The 18,148-nt window shown below is 34.9% G+C and overlaps 4 protein-coding genes and 1 non-coding gene across 7 annotated transcripts in view; 3 read left to right on the top strand and 2 right to left on the bottom strand.

The window, feature by feature from the left end:
- The first annotated feature begins 220 nt into the window (after window positions 1-220).
- On the top strand, window positions 221-2,594 carry LOC139814359 (uncharacterized). The gene is made up of 5 exons (XM_071780571.1): window positions 221-451; window positions 761-1,044; window positions 1,296-1,548; window positions 1,771-1,933; window positions 2,122-2,594. Exons 1-5 carry the CDS (start codon window positions 362-364, stop codon window positions 2,439-2,441), a joined length of 1,110 nt encoding a protein of 369 aa, XP_071636672.1. The 5' UTR covers window positions 221-361; the 3' UTR covers window positions 2,442-2,594.
- Window positions 2,595-4,666: 2,072 nt separating this feature from the next.
- On the top strand, window positions 4,667-6,698 carry LOC139824209 (uncharacterized). The gene is made up of 4 exons (XM_071796709.1): window positions 4,667-5,158; window positions 5,358-5,688; window positions 5,768-5,939; window positions 6,021-6,698. Exons 1-4 carry the CDS (start codon window positions 4,979-4,981, stop codon window positions 6,250-6,252), a joined length of 915 nt encoding a protein of 304 aa, XP_071652810.1. The 5' UTR covers window positions 4,667-4,978; the 3' UTR covers window positions 6,253-6,698.
- Window positions 6,699-6,759: 61 nt separating this feature from the next.
- Trnap-agg (transfer RNA proline (anticodon AGG)) lies at window positions 6,760-6,831 on the bottom strand. Its single transcript has one exon. It is a non-coding gene; the product is annotated as a tRNA-Pro (tRNA).
- Window positions 6,832-6,961: 130 nt separating this feature from the next.
- LOC139824218 (leucine-rich melanocyte differentiation-associated protein) lies at window positions 6,962-9,471 on the top strand. Of its 2 annotated transcripts, XM_071796719.1 has the most exons (4): window positions 6,962-7,036; window positions 7,769-7,996; window positions 8,272-8,781; window positions 9,254-9,471. In XM_071796719.1, exons 1-3 carry the CDS (start codon window positions 6,977-6,979, stop codon window positions 8,737-8,739), a joined length of 756 nt encoding a protein of 251 aa, XP_071652820.1. In that variant the 5' UTR covers window positions 6,962-6,976; the 3' UTR covers window positions 8,740-8,781; window positions 9,254-9,471. The 2 variants fall into 2 exon arrangements, with proteins under 2 accessions (XP_071652820.1, XP_071652827.1); XM_071796726.1 differs by lacking the exon at window positions 9,254-9,471 and having other exon boundaries at window positions 6,962-7,274; window positions 8,272-9,247.
- The window catches only part of LOC139824198 (uncharacterized), a 47,782-nt gene continuing 39,030 nt past the window's right edge, over window positions 9,397-18,148 (bottom strand). Inside the window, exons 12-18 of one of the 2 annotated variants that reach the window (XM_071796697.1) lie at window positions 15,586-15,728; window positions 15,105-15,292; window positions 14,746-14,848; window positions 14,490-14,651; window positions 13,535-13,767; window positions 13,050-13,261; window positions 9,397-12,775 (exon numbers count right to left, since the gene is read on the bottom strand). In XM_071796697.1, the coding sequence (XP_071652798.1) occupies window positions 12,621-12,775; window positions 13,050-13,261; window positions 13,535-13,767; window positions 14,490-14,651; window positions 14,746-14,848; window positions 15,105-15,292; window positions 15,586-15,728 (1,196 nt within the window). In that variant the 3' untranslated portion in view covers window positions 9,397-12,620. The remainder of the gene's footprint in view (window positions 12,776-13,049; window positions 13,262-13,534; window positions 13,768-14,489; window positions 14,652-14,745; window positions 14,849-15,104; window positions 15,293-15,585; window positions 15,729-18,148) is intronic. The other variant, XM_071796700.1, reaches the window with a different exon arrangement.

Genomic DNA, 18,148 nt, shown 5'->3' with positions numbered 1-18,148 from the left:
GCGAACTTAAAAAAATTGATATAAAAGTTAATTATTGATTTAATTAGATTTAATATATTCAATTTGATTAAATGTAAATTATTTTATTTGCAGGTTTTAAATTTAGTTTTATTTCTTAATAAAGAAGAGTTTGTGCGAGAAGATTTTAAGATACAGAACACTCTATATGTGACAGAAAACGGATCTTTGCGCAGATCTTTAAAACGACAATGAAGTTATCCATAGATCGCAACCAAGAATCACTTTTCATCAATCTTTCGAGAAGTAAATATAACCCATTTTGGTGTAAAGAAGCAAATATTCAATTTCTTTATCCGGTTTCCAAAATTGATCGGTAGTATCGCGGTTGCAATACGATGTAATGGATGAATTCGAAAACACACGACAGGGACACAAAAATGGCACCTGTTTGTGCTTCTCGGTGATGGGTCGTAGAAAGTTCCGAATTTCGGTAATTATACACAATCGACGAATTCTTTAATCGGTCGCTTAATCGATGAGTCCGTTAATAAGCAATTGTCTTCCCTATATGGCGTGTGTGCGACGCTACATTTGCTCTCGTGCTAAATTCTTAGGTAATTATAACTAACACGATAGAAGCAATATATAAATATAATAATATAAACATAAATATGTAATATACGTAAATATACTGTATCTATAATATAGCATAAATATATACTGTATATCTGTATGTGCGCGCGTCTATCACACGTAACTCGTGATTCCATCGACTAATTAGCAGAACTTGTCTCTCGAGGTGTGCGCAATTAGCGCCTTCCCGGAAGCGGGCGATGCGCCTATCAGTATTATGTCGACGAGGAGAAAATACTCGGCGATTTCCGACACGAAGGATTCCAAGAACGCTTTCCTTTCGCGAGATAAGAATCCGATTATTCGATATGCTTCAACGGTACCGTCGGATTCGATTGATGTCGCGAGGGATTGTGCGCGCGATGAATTCGCAATACTCCAGAATGATACTTTGCGAAAGCCAAGCAATATCGAAAGCGAAGTAGATTATTGCGGATTTTCCTATTACAGGTTTGTTGATTTGATCTTTTCGTCAACTGCAAATGTAGAAGTATAATACAAACGTGAAAATAATAATAGAACGTATATTTATTGATTTTAATTAATTAAAAAATTTTAATTGAAAATATGACTTTGTTTTTTACAAATACTTAACGGTTTGGATTGGTTTATTTAACACATTATTATTTTTTCTTATTTTATTTCATTAAGAAGTTTGTAACTAAAGAGAGAATTGATAAAAGAAGATTGACTCGTTACAGAAGTAATAGAACAGATGGCTGTCAAGATGCCGTTCTGGTCAAGGATGTAGGAATATCCTGCAATCTTTTAAACAAAAGTACAGACGAACCTGACATATCGATTTCAGGAGTTGAGAACTATCTTGTTAAACAGCTCAAACTCGAATACAACGAATTGTCGAATATTACAAGAAAATTAAATGCGTATACCAAGGATATTTTAAGCAACTTAGCATCGAGATGCAAAAGAAAAGATCAAGTCCTTGAAAAATTGGTATAGAACTTAACATTTATTTACTTTGAGTCATTTCTTTAAACAATTTTATTTAAAATATATGTAGGTATTGATTAAATTAGAATGCATACTCTCTATTTAAAGACATATATTGAATACTTATATATACGTATTTTAATCTTAAAAATTTGTTAGCGGCATATTTATCAATTAAAATTGAAACCGGTTGTTGCAACTTTCTCTAAGGAACTTTTATTACAGCATGTCTCGAAGCACGTAATGGCATCACAATGTACAGAAGAAGTAGGAAATCCTTGCTTAAAATTAAGATTTCGCGATAATGCGGAGAGACAATGTGGATCATCTAATATTGATTTAAAGAAAAGTTTCGTTAAAGAGGAAAATGTTAGAGAAAAAATGCACAGTAATATTTATTATATAGCTACAGTAAAGCACTTTTGTATAGCTTTAATTTATTTTATAAATAAAAATAAGAATTATTCTTAATAATTAAGTAAATAATATTATTATTGATAGATACTAATAAATTAATGTTCATTTTAACACATAAAAGTCTTAATTGATAAATGTAAATCTCATATTTCTTTGCAGGGAATAGTAACACGAAAAAGCGATGCGCAGAGTTTGATAAAGCTTTCGCGAAAGGATTTCTCGAACTCTCGTCGAAATCCAGTGGCGTGTTGCTTCGTAATTATCTGATAACGAAAAGAGAGAAAGTATTTAGAAATGCGAAAGCATGTTTACGTAAAACCGAAAATTTCTCGCCGTCTGATAAATTGTACGAAAATCGCACAGCCGATAAATCTCACGAATGCTTTTATACGAGCAAATGCAATCCTCTGGTGTTCACCAATTGGCAGGAAATATCCAGACGGAAAAATTGCAGATCCAAAAGTTGCGTTCACCGCTAATATTTCCGGCGATCCGCGCGAGCATAGTCAATCGGATTTGGACACGCAATCGGAGAAAGCCGGATTCGATGGGAGAATCTGATAAATTATAATTATATTCTTTGTTGAATTATTATTTTTTTACGGTATTTTTGTTGTTTTTATATATTTTTATTATTAATCACTGATTTGTATCAGTTAGAATATTGTGTTTTTAGCAAAATATAAAATAATAAATATAAATAATATATTTTTATGAGAATGCGTTTTTAATATTTTATTATATAAAAACTAGATTTAAAACTTATTGAATAGGTCTTTCTCAAATCGTAAAAATGCACATCTCTTTCTCTTTTTGTTTTTCTCGTTTTTGACAAAACTGGCGGAGCAATCAAAACTGACTGTCTTATGGCCAGACTTTAATTTGAGGGTCTGTATCTACAACTATACTGGAATGAACACTTGTAAACGAGGTGAAAATGCGAGGCGAAAAGTGAACAAAATTAGATTTTAACCAATGAAATCGTAGATACTCTAGTGAATCCTCTCACTTTTCACCTCGTTTCAAAATATGTAATAGGCTCCGTGAACTAGACCCTCTAGACCCAATTCTCAATTCTCAATTCTCAATTCTCAATTCTCAATTCTCAATTCTCAATTCTCAATTCTCAATTCTCAATTCTCAATTTTTAATTCTCAATTTCCAATTCTCAATTCTCAATTCTCAATTCTCAATTCTCAATTCTCAATTCTTAATTCTCTATTCTCAATTCCCAATTCTCAATTCTCAATTCTCAATTCTCAATTCCCAATTCTCAATTGGGTCTAGAGAATTTATCGACATCAAGAATTTTTAATTCCTGATTTATCAGGATCAAGAATTTTTAATTTCTGATTTATCAACATCAAGAATTTTCAATTTTTGATTTATCAACATCAAGAATTTTCAATATGGGATCTAAAAGATTTTTTAGAAGGAAAGGAAAGAAGAGAAGGGTAGAATAAGACTTCATTGCTTCTGTAAAATACTTCAATTTTATTTTTCTAATTTTATTTACATCAAGAGTAACATTATAATTAAAGTTAAGCATAATTATTGTAAACGAGATAAATTAACTATTGCAAGTTGTGGTTTCAATTTTTACAAATTATTGCTACAATTAACAATCTTTAACATAGACAAAGTATCAGGAGAACAAAAATTGCTGTGGAAAGATTATGCGCTATTTAAAATATAAGAATCGCAGAATTCGGGATTTTAAATCATAAAAATTAAAAGTCTTGTAAATGGATAAAATATCAAGAGAAATAATCGACGAAGAGGATCCACTATCTAAAATTTCAAGAATTGCGATTCCGAGAAAGCATCTAAAATATTTCTACATCATAATTTTTTAAGGATTTAAGAGATCGACAATATAATTTCGGAGTTATATTTATTTGTTGTAAGAATTTTGAATTGACGCGCTGACGGGAACAGCCATATTGCTTTTCTTGCAAAACGGGTCGCGCGCTGATGCCGCTGATTGGCTCAAAAACTGAACGAGTGCACAGCGTCGTGAATGCTTCACTTGTCTACTAAAGCGGGGAGCACACACTTCTGCATAACGCATAATACGTAAGCATAAGAAAACTGATTGGTCTATTTCCTTATGCACATGTGTATGGACCAATCAATTTTCTTATGCTTACACATTCTGCGTTATGCAGAAGTGTGTGCTGAGCACTGTGCTCCCCGCTTATGGCTGCGTTTAGCCGAACCTCTGCTTAGCGAAGCGAAAGGTAGCAACTGAATGTGATTGGTTCTTACCTTTGGATGCCAACCAATTAAGGCCATTGCACGTAACAAAGTTTTAGTCATAATCGTAAGGCTGTAAGAAAATAGACCAATCACATTCGATTATTCTTCGAGCTCAAGGAGAATAATCGACTGTGATTGGTCTATTTTCTTACGGCCTTACGATTATAACTAAAACTTTGTTACGTGCAATGGCCTTTTCATTCAGTTGCTAGTGTTGCTACCTTTCGCTTCACTAAGCAGAGGTTCGGCTGAACGCAGCCTATATATACTGTGGCACTACGCTATCGCGGCTATCGTTGCTAGTCTAGTCGCTATCGTTTTATGACTATCAATGGCCGCGTTCAGCAGATACAACTGTTGAGTTCGTCTTATCAACACTACGCGTTGATTGGTTGGTTCTAAAAGTAAGAGCCAATCACGTTCGACTGGTACTGAGCGGCTTGGTCTGCTGAACACGACCAATTCTGTCTTCTGTCTAAACACCAGAGAGAGGTTTCTCTCTGCTAACACCAATGAAAACAAATATATACTTTTAAAATATTACATCTAAAAGATAATATGTACAGATTTATATATATTATACAATAAAATAAACTTTAAAGACAATTTTGTTATATAAATGTGTTAATTGAACAAGACAAGGCCTAAGATAGGTTATGTTGTAACCCATATTGCGTGATAACATTTTTTAGTATCAAATCACTATTAAATTTATTTGTTTTCTTTTATCATTACGATCGGGAATCGCGACATAAATATGATTTTGAATCGTGGGCAGGGCAGAGTTTGGAAAAATCTTAAAATAAACGAAAAAGATTACATGATCTGTTTTCAAAGGAAAACAAAGGAAACCGAGTCGTGGAAAGTAATTTTGACAGATTTAATAGAAATTTGGACGGAGACCTTGACAGACGAAACTATATTTCGCAAATGTCAGGTATTCAATTTGTTTCAAGTACCTCATATACATATATATTATATACACATATTACATGTATGATATTACAATTTTTTTATACTTCAACAAATGTGAATTATATAAAAGAAAAGTATAAATTGAAATTTTATTTTATTTCTCAGTAGGAAAATCATTTTGTATCATACACTCTTGTATATAATGAAATGTTAATTTGTAGACCATAAATCCTCTTTTAACTCTCGAGGCTTTTGACTGGAAGCAACTGGTACTAGATATGTTAAATGATATCCCTCAACACATGCACACAAGCGTTCTACAAGTTACTGCTTATCGAATAGAACTACGGAGAGACAAGGATTTCGTAAAATTGAGATTTTCGTTGGATCTTCTCAAAGGAACGCCGCAGCAGTTTTGGGAAAACGTGACTATGCCTCACTGCTTGTTGTCAATAGAACTGTTTCGCCGGCACAAGATTCTGCTGGATCTGGTGAAACAGAAGGATGAAGAAATCGCAGAATACAAAGCGGAAGGCGCGGAGTTGATTAGGAGTGCGTTTCTTGCATAATAGGCGGATACGTTATTAATCTTTAAAATTGACAGTTAAAAATCATTATTTGTATCTTGTAGAATATATCGCTACGAAGCCATTCAGCGAAGAATTGTTTCACATTGATGCTGCTGGGTCGGCTGCAACTGATATTGTAGAAACTTTTCAATCTGTGCTTCATTTTTATAATGAGATGAACTTGCTAAAGTCACACGCGAAATTAGAATCTAAAATATCATTGAATGACGCAAGGTACAATGCGGCGTACCATAAAAGATTATATCAATATGGCATTTATGGCATTTATATTTAATCATTTATTGCATTTTTTAGTGGCATTAATGGTCCAAAAATTGATGGGAATGTTCTACCTGACTTGTCAAGGGATGAGTCTGTAAAGGAGCTAAGACTAGATAAACTGAATAATGATGAGCAAATGCATGTAAAAGTTGAAGACTGTGAAGCGGGTTCTTCTTCCAGCAAAGCTCCAGTTTTCAAAATAAGTAGCACATCTCACACGATACACAAGTTAAAAAAGAATAAGAAAACTTTGAATATAATGTAGTAAAATAATTAAGTTACTAATTAGTAACCTAACATTTTACTGCAATATAAAATTAAGTATCGGGTTTTATATTCAGCTGTGTGTGTGCAATTTATCGATTTATGCTATTGTGATATGTGCTACATATGTGATTAATGCTAGTGCATGAAAAATGTTAAAGAAGTATAGATATATAAATAATAGAATTTATATAAATATAATATATAAAATAATGATAATATATAAATAAGTTTAAATCTTGAAGTCTAAGGAATATGAGACGTAAAAGCAAATATCAATTATCTATATAAAACTTAACGAAAAATAATAGCGAATTGTATGCACTTCCAGTAATCCACTAGGATGAACACAAGGTTCGACTATTCTAATAGTACTATTATAGTGCTATTCTATTCTATAAGAAATGTGAGATATATTTTTAAACCAAATATATTTTTAATTACATATCTACAGCTGTACTGTAATTCTAAAATCAAATAAATAAAAGAATAAAAAATAAAAAATAACGGGCTCGTCCGGGATTTGAACCCGGGACCTCTCGCACCCTAAGCGAGAATCATACCCCTAGACCAACGAGCCGTATTGCATATGAGATCACAAATACAGGATATCGATCTTGAGTATTATGGTAATAATGTATATAGACGCACGCACATATATATACGCGTTATCTGTGTCATTAACTGCGCGATAATTCTCTCTCTGTGCGTGGCACATATTCAACATGGCGGGCTACGATCAGCAAGACTTCAACAGGAGTGCGTTGACGCTCGATAGCAGACGGGTAATCGTAATCACTTTGCAATTTTCATTGCACGCAATAACGTTTAATCGGTCACGATGCATGTTGTTTGGTAATGCCAACGGTCTGCGTTTTTCGGCTGCACTCTTTTGCACTTTTTTCGTTGTTACAAAGTGGAAGTAGCATGCGGTCGAATTGAGAAGAAAAAAGAAGAAATAGGAAAATGTAGAAAGTGCAGTTAAAAAGAATAAATCTTATGTTTACTGAAAGAGTTGATAGAGTGAGTGACTTCTTTTTTTTTATATAGCTCATATACGTGAGCCATTTGCGTATTAAAAATAAACAGCATATCAAAAATTCTATATTTTTTTGTTTATAAATATATCTTGATTTTCTAAAGTTGACTTTTTAAAAATATATCTTTAATTAGAGACTATTAATGACGTAACATTTTAATCATTAATATTAAACATCTTTGTAAAAGTTAAATTTTAATCCAGAAACAAGATTTTTTTATAAACTCAAATTTATTTAACATTAAATAAAAAAAAAGAAATTTTGTAATTTTCTACAATTAAATTTGTAAGAGACTGAAATTTGATGAGTACGTTATGGAAAATAATATTGAAACAAGTCGTCGGACATTTATTCTGTAAAAACTGATTTTTTTTAAGTAATTGTAATTTTTCCATATTCTTTATTTGCTTTATATTCTTTCATTATTACTTCTATATTTTTAATACTTTCATCTTATTTATAATGTCGACAATTCAGGCCTGGTACACCGGACAAAAAGCGGAAAAGATTCCTAGTGGGCTGATAGGAGTCGTTGGTCACGATTGTCTCGGCTTGGATCTCTCCTACAACGAACTGACCACTATTTCTGGCGTGAAAGATTTTGAGCAGCTTCAGGAATTGATTCTGGACAACAACAAACTCGACAATCTCAAAACACTACCGGATATCCCGACTTTGACCACTTTGAGTCTGAATAATAATAAGGTTCGCTTTTATTGAAAAAAAAACCAGGTAGGAAGCACATGTCATTTTGACGTCAAAAGACGTCAAAATGACATATGTGCTTCCTACCAGGAAAGAAGTAATAAAATTCTTATAAAAAACTGTTTTCAAAGGAATTTGTGAAAATTTATAAAGAAAGTTGCTAAAGATATTTTTTTCTCTAATTTTATTAATTTCTTTAACGCTATTTATTATTAGACACTTGCACACAATTTTTTCACGCATACAAACCAATTGATAAGCTTTTCCCTTTACAGATATCTAATATCGACCAAGTCCTCGATAGGATACGAGAATGCTGTCCCAACGTGGAGTACGTGAGTCTCCTGGGCAATCCCGGCTGTCCCGATCAGCTGACCAATCCGACGTCCACCGACGAAGACGATTACGAGCGTTACAGGCTATACGCCATCCACGCTTTACCTCCGAGTCTTCGCTTTCTGGACTCCCGAAGTGTCACTCAGCAGGAGAGATTGAATGCTAAGACTCGCGGCAAGTACTCCAAAACGATCAAGCTCGTCCCGGAATTGATTCGCAACTTCGCACCCAGTTCGACGCATGCCAGTAATGAGTTCGACGACATATACTTCAACATCCATTACACGCCCTTGCCGAGCTCGCCGCGCAATCCTCAGGATCACAGAGGTGCGTATGGCAAATGCAAGTATCGATACTCCGGCAAGAACTCGGAGGGCAACAGATTCATCTCGAACAACGATCTTTAAGCTGCATGTAGCGTGGCCTTATAATATCATTTTTCTAGTCAGGTAAGATTGATCTTAATGAAAAATTGTCAGTTAGATCTCGGCGTTAATAAAGTCTATCGCATGCGATATCGCACAATTAATATCGTATTATGACATCGACATTATAATGATAAAGATATGCACAGAGATTTACATACCATAGACGTACATACCAACATTTATATCATGATAACAATTACATTTTGATATCAGCATTATCAGCAACCATTGAATTTTAATATAAATTACAAAATTCAATTCGATTTAAAACGGCTATCTATATAAGTGCATATCTCATGAAAAATAAATTTAAAAGCTTACGATATTCAATCAAATAAAACATAAAACATAAAAAATGTAAAACATGATTTTTGAAAACAAAATAAAAAGTGCAATATTGTACAAAGTAGAACTGCTTGATTAATTATATGATTGTAAAACACTATACAAAATAATTTTTTATCTGACGACGATTTATATACATTTTCCTTAGGTAAATTTCGTCTTCCCATTGTTCAATATATGTATATCAGTTCTCTTTCTCGCAAGAGTGATTTTCTTCGATAAGTGTCTGATTTACGTTTATAACTTTTTATAGCCATTTATATTTCTACAATGAATAAATCATATGAAATCTACGAGTAAACGTATAAAACTTTTATTATCATGTACACCGACGAGCGACATATAAATAAATGTCTGATTTCCTAAGTTTTAACATTACATTTTATAACATTACGTGCTAACTGGACTAACATACGTAGAGTAACTTGGAGGCTCTGTCGAGATAGAAAACGCAATGGGTTATCGTAATAAAATCCTCGATTCTCTATTGGTCCGTATATGCGTACGACATATAATTATCGCAACGACACTAAATTCAATATTTCAGGAATGTCGAAATCTTATACAACTATGTTTATCTCAGGATTTGTATTGGTTAATTTAAGACACATATATTAAACCCTACGAAGGATAGGTGAATTAAAAAGAATTCATTTTACTGAATTTACGAATTCAATAAATATACTCTGCCTACAAAGAGTTTGGCGCTTCACGGGTTTCTAAATTTTATCTTTTCTTATTTCTATATTTTCATTTTATTAAAATTTCTCTCTTAAGATGTAAATCAAATAAATCAATTTTCTTTTAAAACATTACATCACATTACATCCAAATCGAACTTTTTATTTTGAATGTACTCCTTGACGGTGTATTATGAAAAAAAGTTGGAGAATTTTCAAATAAATTTCTAATTTCGATGATCAATTGTACTTGAGAGAAACAAATTTTTTTTTAATTGAAATTTTTTAATTCATCTATCTTTAACCAGGGAGTTGACGCATTATACGAATCTCTACGTAACGTTAAAGGCAGTTTCACAGTTCCCTTTCGTTAACCCTGTTTTTAGGAAGAGAGACAGAGAGTCTTAGACATAATTACAACGGCTTACGATGTTATACTCACAAATAATCGAAGGTACAATAAATCAGTTAAGTACGAGTTTGTCAGTTCGGACCTTCGATTTATCCTTCGAACCCTCGAAAGTCGTCGACATTTATAACACGATTTAGCGGTGCATCCGGCGATAAATGCATGACTGACTGTATCGAATATTATATAGATATCGGATCAGAACAGTCCGCATTTAACGCTAAATGAACGACATAAAAACTGATCGCCGCTGAAACGCACACCGCGAATACGAGCCTTTTACGATCGTCCGGAAATTCCCGGAGGAAAAGCTTCTATAATTTTGGAAATATAATTATGAATACTGAGTTTTCCCCCTGGGAATTTCAGCACGGATTCGACGCTTGAATATATATGTATACGTATAAATATAACATCTACAAGAATGCGTTTTCGTTTAAGTTGCTCGAGGAAGCGGTCATATTTAAATCCCTTAAATACACCGTTCCTTCACTCGCTCGCTCGTTCGTTCGTTCACTCGCTCGTTTCTATTGTACACACTGGAAGCATCTTTCTCTCCAAGAAAGGAAAGTGTCCACAACGTTGTTCAGACGTTCCAAACGCTGATGAACTTTCGATCACGTTTCGTCCGATTCACTTGGTAATTGACGAAGAGAGAAGCGAATGAACGATGGAAGCGTATCCCTACTTTTATAAAAAGACCTGAGTTCTCCATCGCGTATGAATTATTATCACCGTTATATAATTTCTTATTTCTCGGTGAAGGTCCCATTGTGGGCTTGACAGTGCCCCCTACACGATATTGATCAAAATTTAAAATTGACAATCTCAAAATGTAAAAATATAACGTGGTCCCATCGTTCATTTGCTTTTTACAAAAAACTTCGTTCGTGATAATAAATGTAATACTACTACAATCTTTTAGTGATTATTGACTAACAGCACGCTTTTGTAAAATCTAAAAATGTTTGCACTACCATTTGTGCTATCAGATTAATTTTCGGACTTTTTTTTTGGGTGAGGTAGAATTTCGTGAAATTACGAAATACTTCGTGATTCAACGTTTGGAACTCGGCGAGAGCTCATTCGCAATTTCTTTGTTATCGCGAAGAGCACACACATATATGTGTGCATGTGGATACTAATATCATCTTGCCAGTTGTCTTGGACGGACGCATTTTTGCTTTTCATCCCGTTTCGGGCGTTTCAAATACCTAACAATATTTTTTTCAAGAATCATCGATGCTCTATAATATTGCACGAATTTAAATGACTTGCTCAACTTATATACCCATTTGAGGCTTTTTTCGCAATTAAAAGCGACAAGGAGGAATTACGAGGATTATACATAGAATTACACAAAGACGCAGCTTTAAAAAAGAATATACCTCGCTTTGCTATTATACAACTGCTGGAGTTATGACAATAAAAGAAATAATATTTTTTAGAAAAATGGAGCAACATTGAAGTTAAGCTGTAATATAATTTTATCTCGAAGAATATCAAATTATTACAGCACGAATTCGCCATAACTTTTAATATTTGGCACGTCCATTATATTAATATTAGATATAAATTCCAGCTTTGCATGAAAGAATCTATGTTGAAAAATAAATTAACAAAAAATTAAAAAATCTAATAAACAATGCCTTCATAATCTATTTTTTAATAAGCAGAAATATTTTATTTATATCTTAAAATCATACTTTGAATAATATTTATATTTCCTTTTGAATGGATTTTTTACTTTTGCAAATATAATATGCTATCATCTTCTAAATCGTTAAATTCGATCATCACTAATAAACAAATAAAAAAATGATGAAAATAACTAAATTCTAATTTTCAACAAAATACTAATTATTATATTTTTGGAACAGCCAAAGCGAAATAGCCAATAAGAATATAAAAGAATCTGTTTTTAAAAAACATAGAAGCAAGCATCTTGTGTTAATTTCAAATGTGTTCGTTAGGAAATTATGTTCGAAATTTTCTATAGAGAATTTTCATGTAGAAATTTTAAAACACAATTTATATGGAGATTAATGACGGTCAACATAGAAATAAGAGTGGACAGGAAACTCAAAATAATTTAATGTGTATATAGGATATGAAGCTCAAAACCGATATTAATTGCATACTTAATCGGCTCCAGGCTAATAATCTGGCAAGCAATTTTCGCGGCTGATAGGAATTTTGCAGGAAATTTTTGCCTATGCCCATTCAAGAAGATCAGACGAGCTTACGTCGCTTCCAAAGGCACTGATTCTTTGTTCGCAAATATTTAAGATCACGTCCGTTGTAAGCGCGACGCTCTTAGATCTATGTACAATCGACTTGGACTAAATCGGCGTTTCCGAAACCGTTTCCTCTCTCGGAAACAAAAACTGGGAAGAGCGCGTGACATTTATCGCGCGTTGCTACTTTTAAGTACCGTTGTTCTTCCCGTGATTGTGCAAGTTCGGCCTTAACGTCACTGCGCCCTCGACCCAGAAATTCGGCCTCTCGAGCATGTTCTGCCAGAGAGACAATTCGCGACCGGTCGCGTCCATCCAGTCCACCGGTTTCCCATAATGCTTACCTGAAATGGAGATATTCGCGTTTGTATTATTGCCGAAAACCATAAAAAAAATATTTTCACCAAAACTTTTAGAATGTAGCAAACCGTGCGAATCAGGGGAAACGACATTTTATTATTAATTGAATCTTCTCCGGCTAAATTTTATTTACAGTTATTATTTATCCCACTTGTGCATGACAAGATATTATATTAATAAATCCAATTTAATTATTAAAATAAAATAATCTAGATATACAATTTAGAGTAATGTTTTATATACATTTTATATACGTACCGGTGCCGAGATTAAATCGAACACCGCCAAGGAATTCGTTGCTAGCAATTCGATCATGGTCCCACACCGTCAATTCCAATCCACGTTCCGCCAATTCTTGTAAACTAACGTCCTTGTAGATGAACGTGTGGCCCCAAACTGGCGAACCGCCAGATCGACGAACGACACCGGTCTTCTGTTTACCGGATCGTCCCTTGTCGGGAAGCAAGTAACTGAAAGAAATTATACGGACGACGTAAGAATTTTTCAAATGCTAAAAACGCTAAATTTGCGATTTAAACAAAAAGCGATAAAACTATAATTTTTGTAAATTGTAATCATAAGTATACGTACATATATATTATTAAATTAATATACAATATGGATGAGTTAAAACATATTTTCTAGTCTAAAAACAAAAATTTCCACCTTTAGAAATTTTACTTGTTAAATCTTTATTGCGTCATATACAATAGAAATATTAATGTACAAAGTGGAGGGTATACCTTTTACAGAAAGGATCGCAGGTGCCCGAGTTTTTGCCGCGCGTCTGTAGATTTCTGGCCTCCTTGACGAGCACGTGGAGCGCGCCGCGGCTCCAGTTCTTTTTCGCTTTAGAACTGTTACGTTCTGCGCTGCTTTCCCGATCGCGTTCTTGCTGTGCCGGATCCGGCGGGACAAACTTCAGGCCAACAATCACTTCGCCTTTGTATGCGACCGGATCGTCGAATGGCTCCGTCTGTGAGCAATTATTATTACGTAAATGAGATTTCGACGAAATTATGTAAATCTAGGAACTTATCCTTTAAAGCGGTTCTCTGCATTGCTTGATATTCTATCGAAAAAGAGGTTTTAAATATCCTTCAAATGAGCAAAAAACGCGAAGTTTAGAAAGAGCTTTATCAAATTCTAGTTGATTCTACTAACTTAATTTCAATTTTCATTATCATTACACTACCTTACTTTCAATTATAAATTTAATTTAGTATATATTAAAATATTATATTATTCGGTATTCTGATACACTGACATTGGTATCTTGATTTAAAAAACTAAAGAAACAAAAAAATGTATATATTCTATAATGTATTTGGCTATATTTAAGACACATACTTATTTATATAAGAATGAATACATTTTGCATTCGCATGCTCGTATTGGAACACGTCGAAAGCACTTTAATTAAGCAGCTTTGAAGTTGCGGCCTGCGTTTCTATCGATGTTCGGAAAGAATGAATAACAACGTTTTCTGCTGAATGCACAGTGACGCAACCTGCTAAATGCACAATGATGCAACCCATCCGATGCACAATGAGCAGGGACTTACTTCACTCGGAAACAATCAACGATTCTAGCTTGAAAATTTCGAGACAACGCTTCTCAATTTCTCGCCGAAGGAAAGTCAGTGCCGTTATCGTCGCCAGTTTATTTATAATATTATAAAATTAGCGGCAAACTTACCCTCTCTTGAAGGGGATACCAGTGTGGCGTCGGGTCGTCGAATATCTTGTTCTCCAGCGGCATTCGCACCTCACCGAGAAAATCGTTGCGGCCGAACATGTCCGAGTGCCAGACCGTCAGCCATAGCGTTCTTGTCTCCAGGCCGCTCAGGCTCATATGGAACTGAAACCGCGCGGATGACATCGAGAATCTCTAATTGTCATGCAAACGAGCAGCGGACATTCGTGCCAAATATACATGAACTTGGGCAACTTACCTTCAGGGTTTCGTTGAATTCTGGATTCAACGTGTGCTTCTTCACCTTCGTCTTTCTCTTACCGCTCTTTGACTTGTCTGGCAGCAGATATACCTTGACATATCTGGGAGAGGGGGAAAGGAATAGAAAATTATAAAAAGCTAAATTCCGTCTTTAATTTTCACGATATTGTCTTTTGTGAAACAACAATGAAGATTTTTTGTACAGAAAAACATAATTGTGTGAATAAGATTAAATTAGATGTATAAAGAAGACACCTCCGAACATAATAAAATTTGTTTCACTTACAATTAAATGTATAAGATAAAAGAATGGAATGGACACATATATTACAATATAGTTGTAAATGAGGTACTTACGGGTCCGATCGTTTGCGCTTTACGTCCACGGGCGCGAGGTTTTTGCACCTGGTCACGTGCACCTCGAACGTCAGATTCTTGTAGTCGTACTGCAAGGCGAATTCTACCTCACCTGTGACGACCACGGATCGACAGCAACGTCCCTCGCCCGCACCGCTATATACCGACGCCATCGAGTCCGAGCGTGCCTGGAATCGCGAGGAATTAGGGTCGCGAGGACTTAAGAGCGGCGTTCTCAGCCGTCGTAAAATTCGCGTCGTTCCCCGCGGCGAGAGCGCCCTGATCCCCCCGTTCCGTTAATTCGAGCGAGATGCAACACCGCAATCCGCCTCCACGTTAAATTGCGATAATAGGTACGGTTTCTCTGGGAAAGTTCGGAATGAAGAAGGGCAATGGGTTCGAGCGAAACACGGCTGCAATCGAACGTTCATTCTCCATGCACAATAGACGAAAAAGATACTTTTAACGAATTGCAACTTACTCCGAGACTCGACAGGGACGAGCGAGTGGCGAGATGGCCCGGATCGATGTCGTCTATGTCTAGGACTGTATGACTAGAGCCTGCTCGTGATCCTGCCCCGATAATCGGCGTGCTGCATGCCTCCGACAGACTGCTTCCATCGTCTGTGATATAACAAGGAAACTTGATTACTCAAACTGACTCATTTCAGGGTTCAATTGTCAAGAGATAACGAGAACATTTAAGAAATACACTTTTCATAATAGCTTTAAAATAAAACGATCATTTCGACAAGCATATAGTTTCAAAGATCTTACTAAATTGCTCAATATTAACAAATGTATAGTGCTTTCGTTGGTTTAGTTTTCATTTCTCAGTTTTATTTAGTTTTTATTTTGATGATATATAGAGTATTCGCGCTTAATTATTTTTTGATTATTTTAATGTTCAAGATTATTTTAAAATAACGATCTTAAAGTGTTCTTTAAAATCGTTATTTAAAGTAATTTTTTATTCACGCATAAAAGTTTTTTATATTTTCCATAAATATAAATTATAAATTATATTTATATGTAATTTATATATTAATATAATTATTAATTACATTTATATATAAACTTTATATATGTTACGTATATCTCATTTAAATTTAGTTTAATTAAAAATGATTAAATTTTTCTGTTACTTTGACAGTCCCTTCAAATATCCAGTTGTTAAAATCGCTTTTACTAACTTATCGTCGACGACTCAGAAATATTTATCGTGGACACATTCCGCTGTACGTATCGCTGCGGGCATCTAGCGAAGATACTCATCGCGGGATATCCTAGCTCCGAGTCACTCTGCGACGCTTTCTTTTCGTCATTAACCGACGGTGATTTCTTTTCCTTCTTCGGAAGAACTGGCAGACTCCCGATCACCCGTTTCGTTCCGCCGCTCAGAGTTCCGCTACCAAATGAGGATTTGCTCTTCAGATTCGAGGTACCGATTGAGGAATCAGCCTGGTGATTTGTCAATGAAGTTTCTCGCTCGTTGACACTCAACGTTAGAAACTCGTCGTCTTTCGACACCCCATAGTCCAGCTTCGTCAAAGGAATTTCCTCCGTGAGTTGACCGTCGTGTTTCGATTTTACAGAATCGATCGATAAAGTCTGCAATTCGTTGATGGACGCCAAATTTTCCTTTCTGTATGTCTCATTCGATTCTGAACGCGAGGCCGCTTTTTGTCTCGCGTAACAAGAACCACAGCAGCACTCCACCAACCAATTCGAAGCGAGACGCTGCGTCATTCCGCCAATGGTCCAAGAACCTCGAATAGAAGATTCCTTGAAAGTTGAATAACGACCCTTTGTCATCTTGAGATCAATTCAGTTTTTGGACTCTGTCGATTTTTTGGCTGGTTAGTTATTTTCACTTTCTCTTCTTTATTTAAACCTCGAAGCGAGTTTACAAATGTCCGTAGATTGATAAGAGATAATATGGTTTCACGAAATTGAAGATAAAAGAGGTTTTATTTGTTTCACTTTAATATTGGCGATATTTTCTTTATTTTAGATTAATAAAAGAATGATATATCTATTATCTGTATTGATTTAAAACTAAAGATAATAGTATTTAGTAATTCTTAAGTTGATATTTGCTGATATTTTATAATGAACAACAGGACAACATCGAAAGAGATGTAACGCGGAACGAAACACTCGCTATACTGACGTATCATTTCATTATTTGTTCTTCAGTTAAGCGGAACAGGAGCAACGATAATATTTTGTTTCCTGCCTTCCTGAATGAATAGCATGGTAACAGCTTCTATGTTCAAGGTCCAGTATCTGGTGAGTTTTGATAATGAGTGATACGATAATTGTACGCGAGGAAGTCGTAAAATCAGCAAATTCCTACACGAAAAAAAACGCTATTTTAATGGCGATGCAATTTTTCTATTTTTTTTTATTAGACACAAATCTTTTAATATATATTTCAATGTTTAACGTCCTGAAGTGCCAAAACTTTCTCTTTTTTTTATTGAAATTTCGTTGTCAAATAACGATTTCACGATCCTCATTTGTATCTCTTATCGAGAAACTGTGCGCATGCGGACATCTTCATTATGTTTGCGAAACGATATGCAAGTTTTAGTACGTATAAGTTTTGCAAAAAAAAAAATTAAGAGCAAGCATTTTCAAATGTGCCATCTTAGTCTAAACGTCGCGTTACGAAAACAGCGTTATTTGCTTTTCACTTGTCGAGATAATCATTGCGCATTGTGCTGACTAACGTCGAAGTAGCGAACAATTAAATTGAGTAACACACCGTTGGCCGAGATATCCAATGCGATAGTAGTCGTTTTGCGACGCAGCCTAATCGCGCCCGATAATATTCCCGCGACCGACGGCAGAGTCGGATGCGCGCGAATCGGTTCGCCAGCTTTTGTAGATATAGACAAATGTGTGCCAAGGTGAACGTATCGCGGTATCTCCGCGCGATTCGTCTGAGAAAAATGACTTTCATGAGTATGTACCGCGCTCTATCAGCTGCGACGTCACGAGTTAAGGAAAGTTTCGTGCAATATGACGCAGATCTGTCT

Source organism: Temnothorax longispinosus, chromosome 1 (assembly GCF_030848805.1).
Source record: "Temnothorax longispinosus isolate EJ_2023e chromosome 1, Tlon_JGU_v1, whole genome shotgun sequence".
Taxonomy (NCBI): Eukaryota; Metazoa; Arthropoda; class Insecta; order Hymenoptera; family Formicidae; genus Temnothorax; species Temnothorax longispinosus.
This window is presented reverse-complemented; position numbering and strand designations above follow the sequence as displayed.

Bases quoted from the DNA above. Each gene is read 5' to 3' on its own strand.
- LOC139824218 (XM_071796719.1), top strand. From the start codon at position 6,977: ATGGCGGGCTACGATCAGCAAGACTTCAACAGGAGTGCGTTGACGCTC. The intron at 7,037-7,768 runs GTAATCGTAATC...TCGACAATTCAG, and splicing joins TGACGCTCGATAGCAGACGG to GCCTGGTACACCGGACAAAA. The intron at 7,997-8,271 runs GTTCGCTTTTAT...TTCCCTTTACAG, and splicing joins TGAGTCTGAATAATAATAAG to ATATCTAATATCGACCAAGT.
- LOC139824209 (XM_071796709.1), top strand. From the start codon at position 4,979: ATGATTTTGAATCGTGGGCAGGGCAGAGTTTGGAAAAATCTTAAAATA. The intron at 5,159-5,357 runs GTATTCAATTTG...GTTAATTTGTAG, and splicing joins CTATATTTCGCAAATGTCAG to ACCATAAATCCTCTTTTAAC. The intron at 5,689-5,767 runs GTGCGTTTCTTG...TGTATCTTGTAG, and splicing joins AGGCGCGGAGTTGATTAGGA to AATATATCGCTACGAAGCCA.
- LOC139814359 (XM_071780571.1), top strand. From the start codon at position 362: ATGGATGAATTCGAAAACACACGACAGGGACACAAAAATGGCACCTGT. The intron at 1,045-1,295 runs GTTTGTTGATTT...GACTCGTTACAG, and splicing joins TGCGGATTTTCCTATTACAG to AAGTAATAGAACAGATGGCT. The intron at 1,934-2,121 runs GTAATATTTATT...ATTTCTTTGCAG, and splicing joins TGTTAGAGAAAAAATGCACA to GGAATAGTAACACGAAAAAG.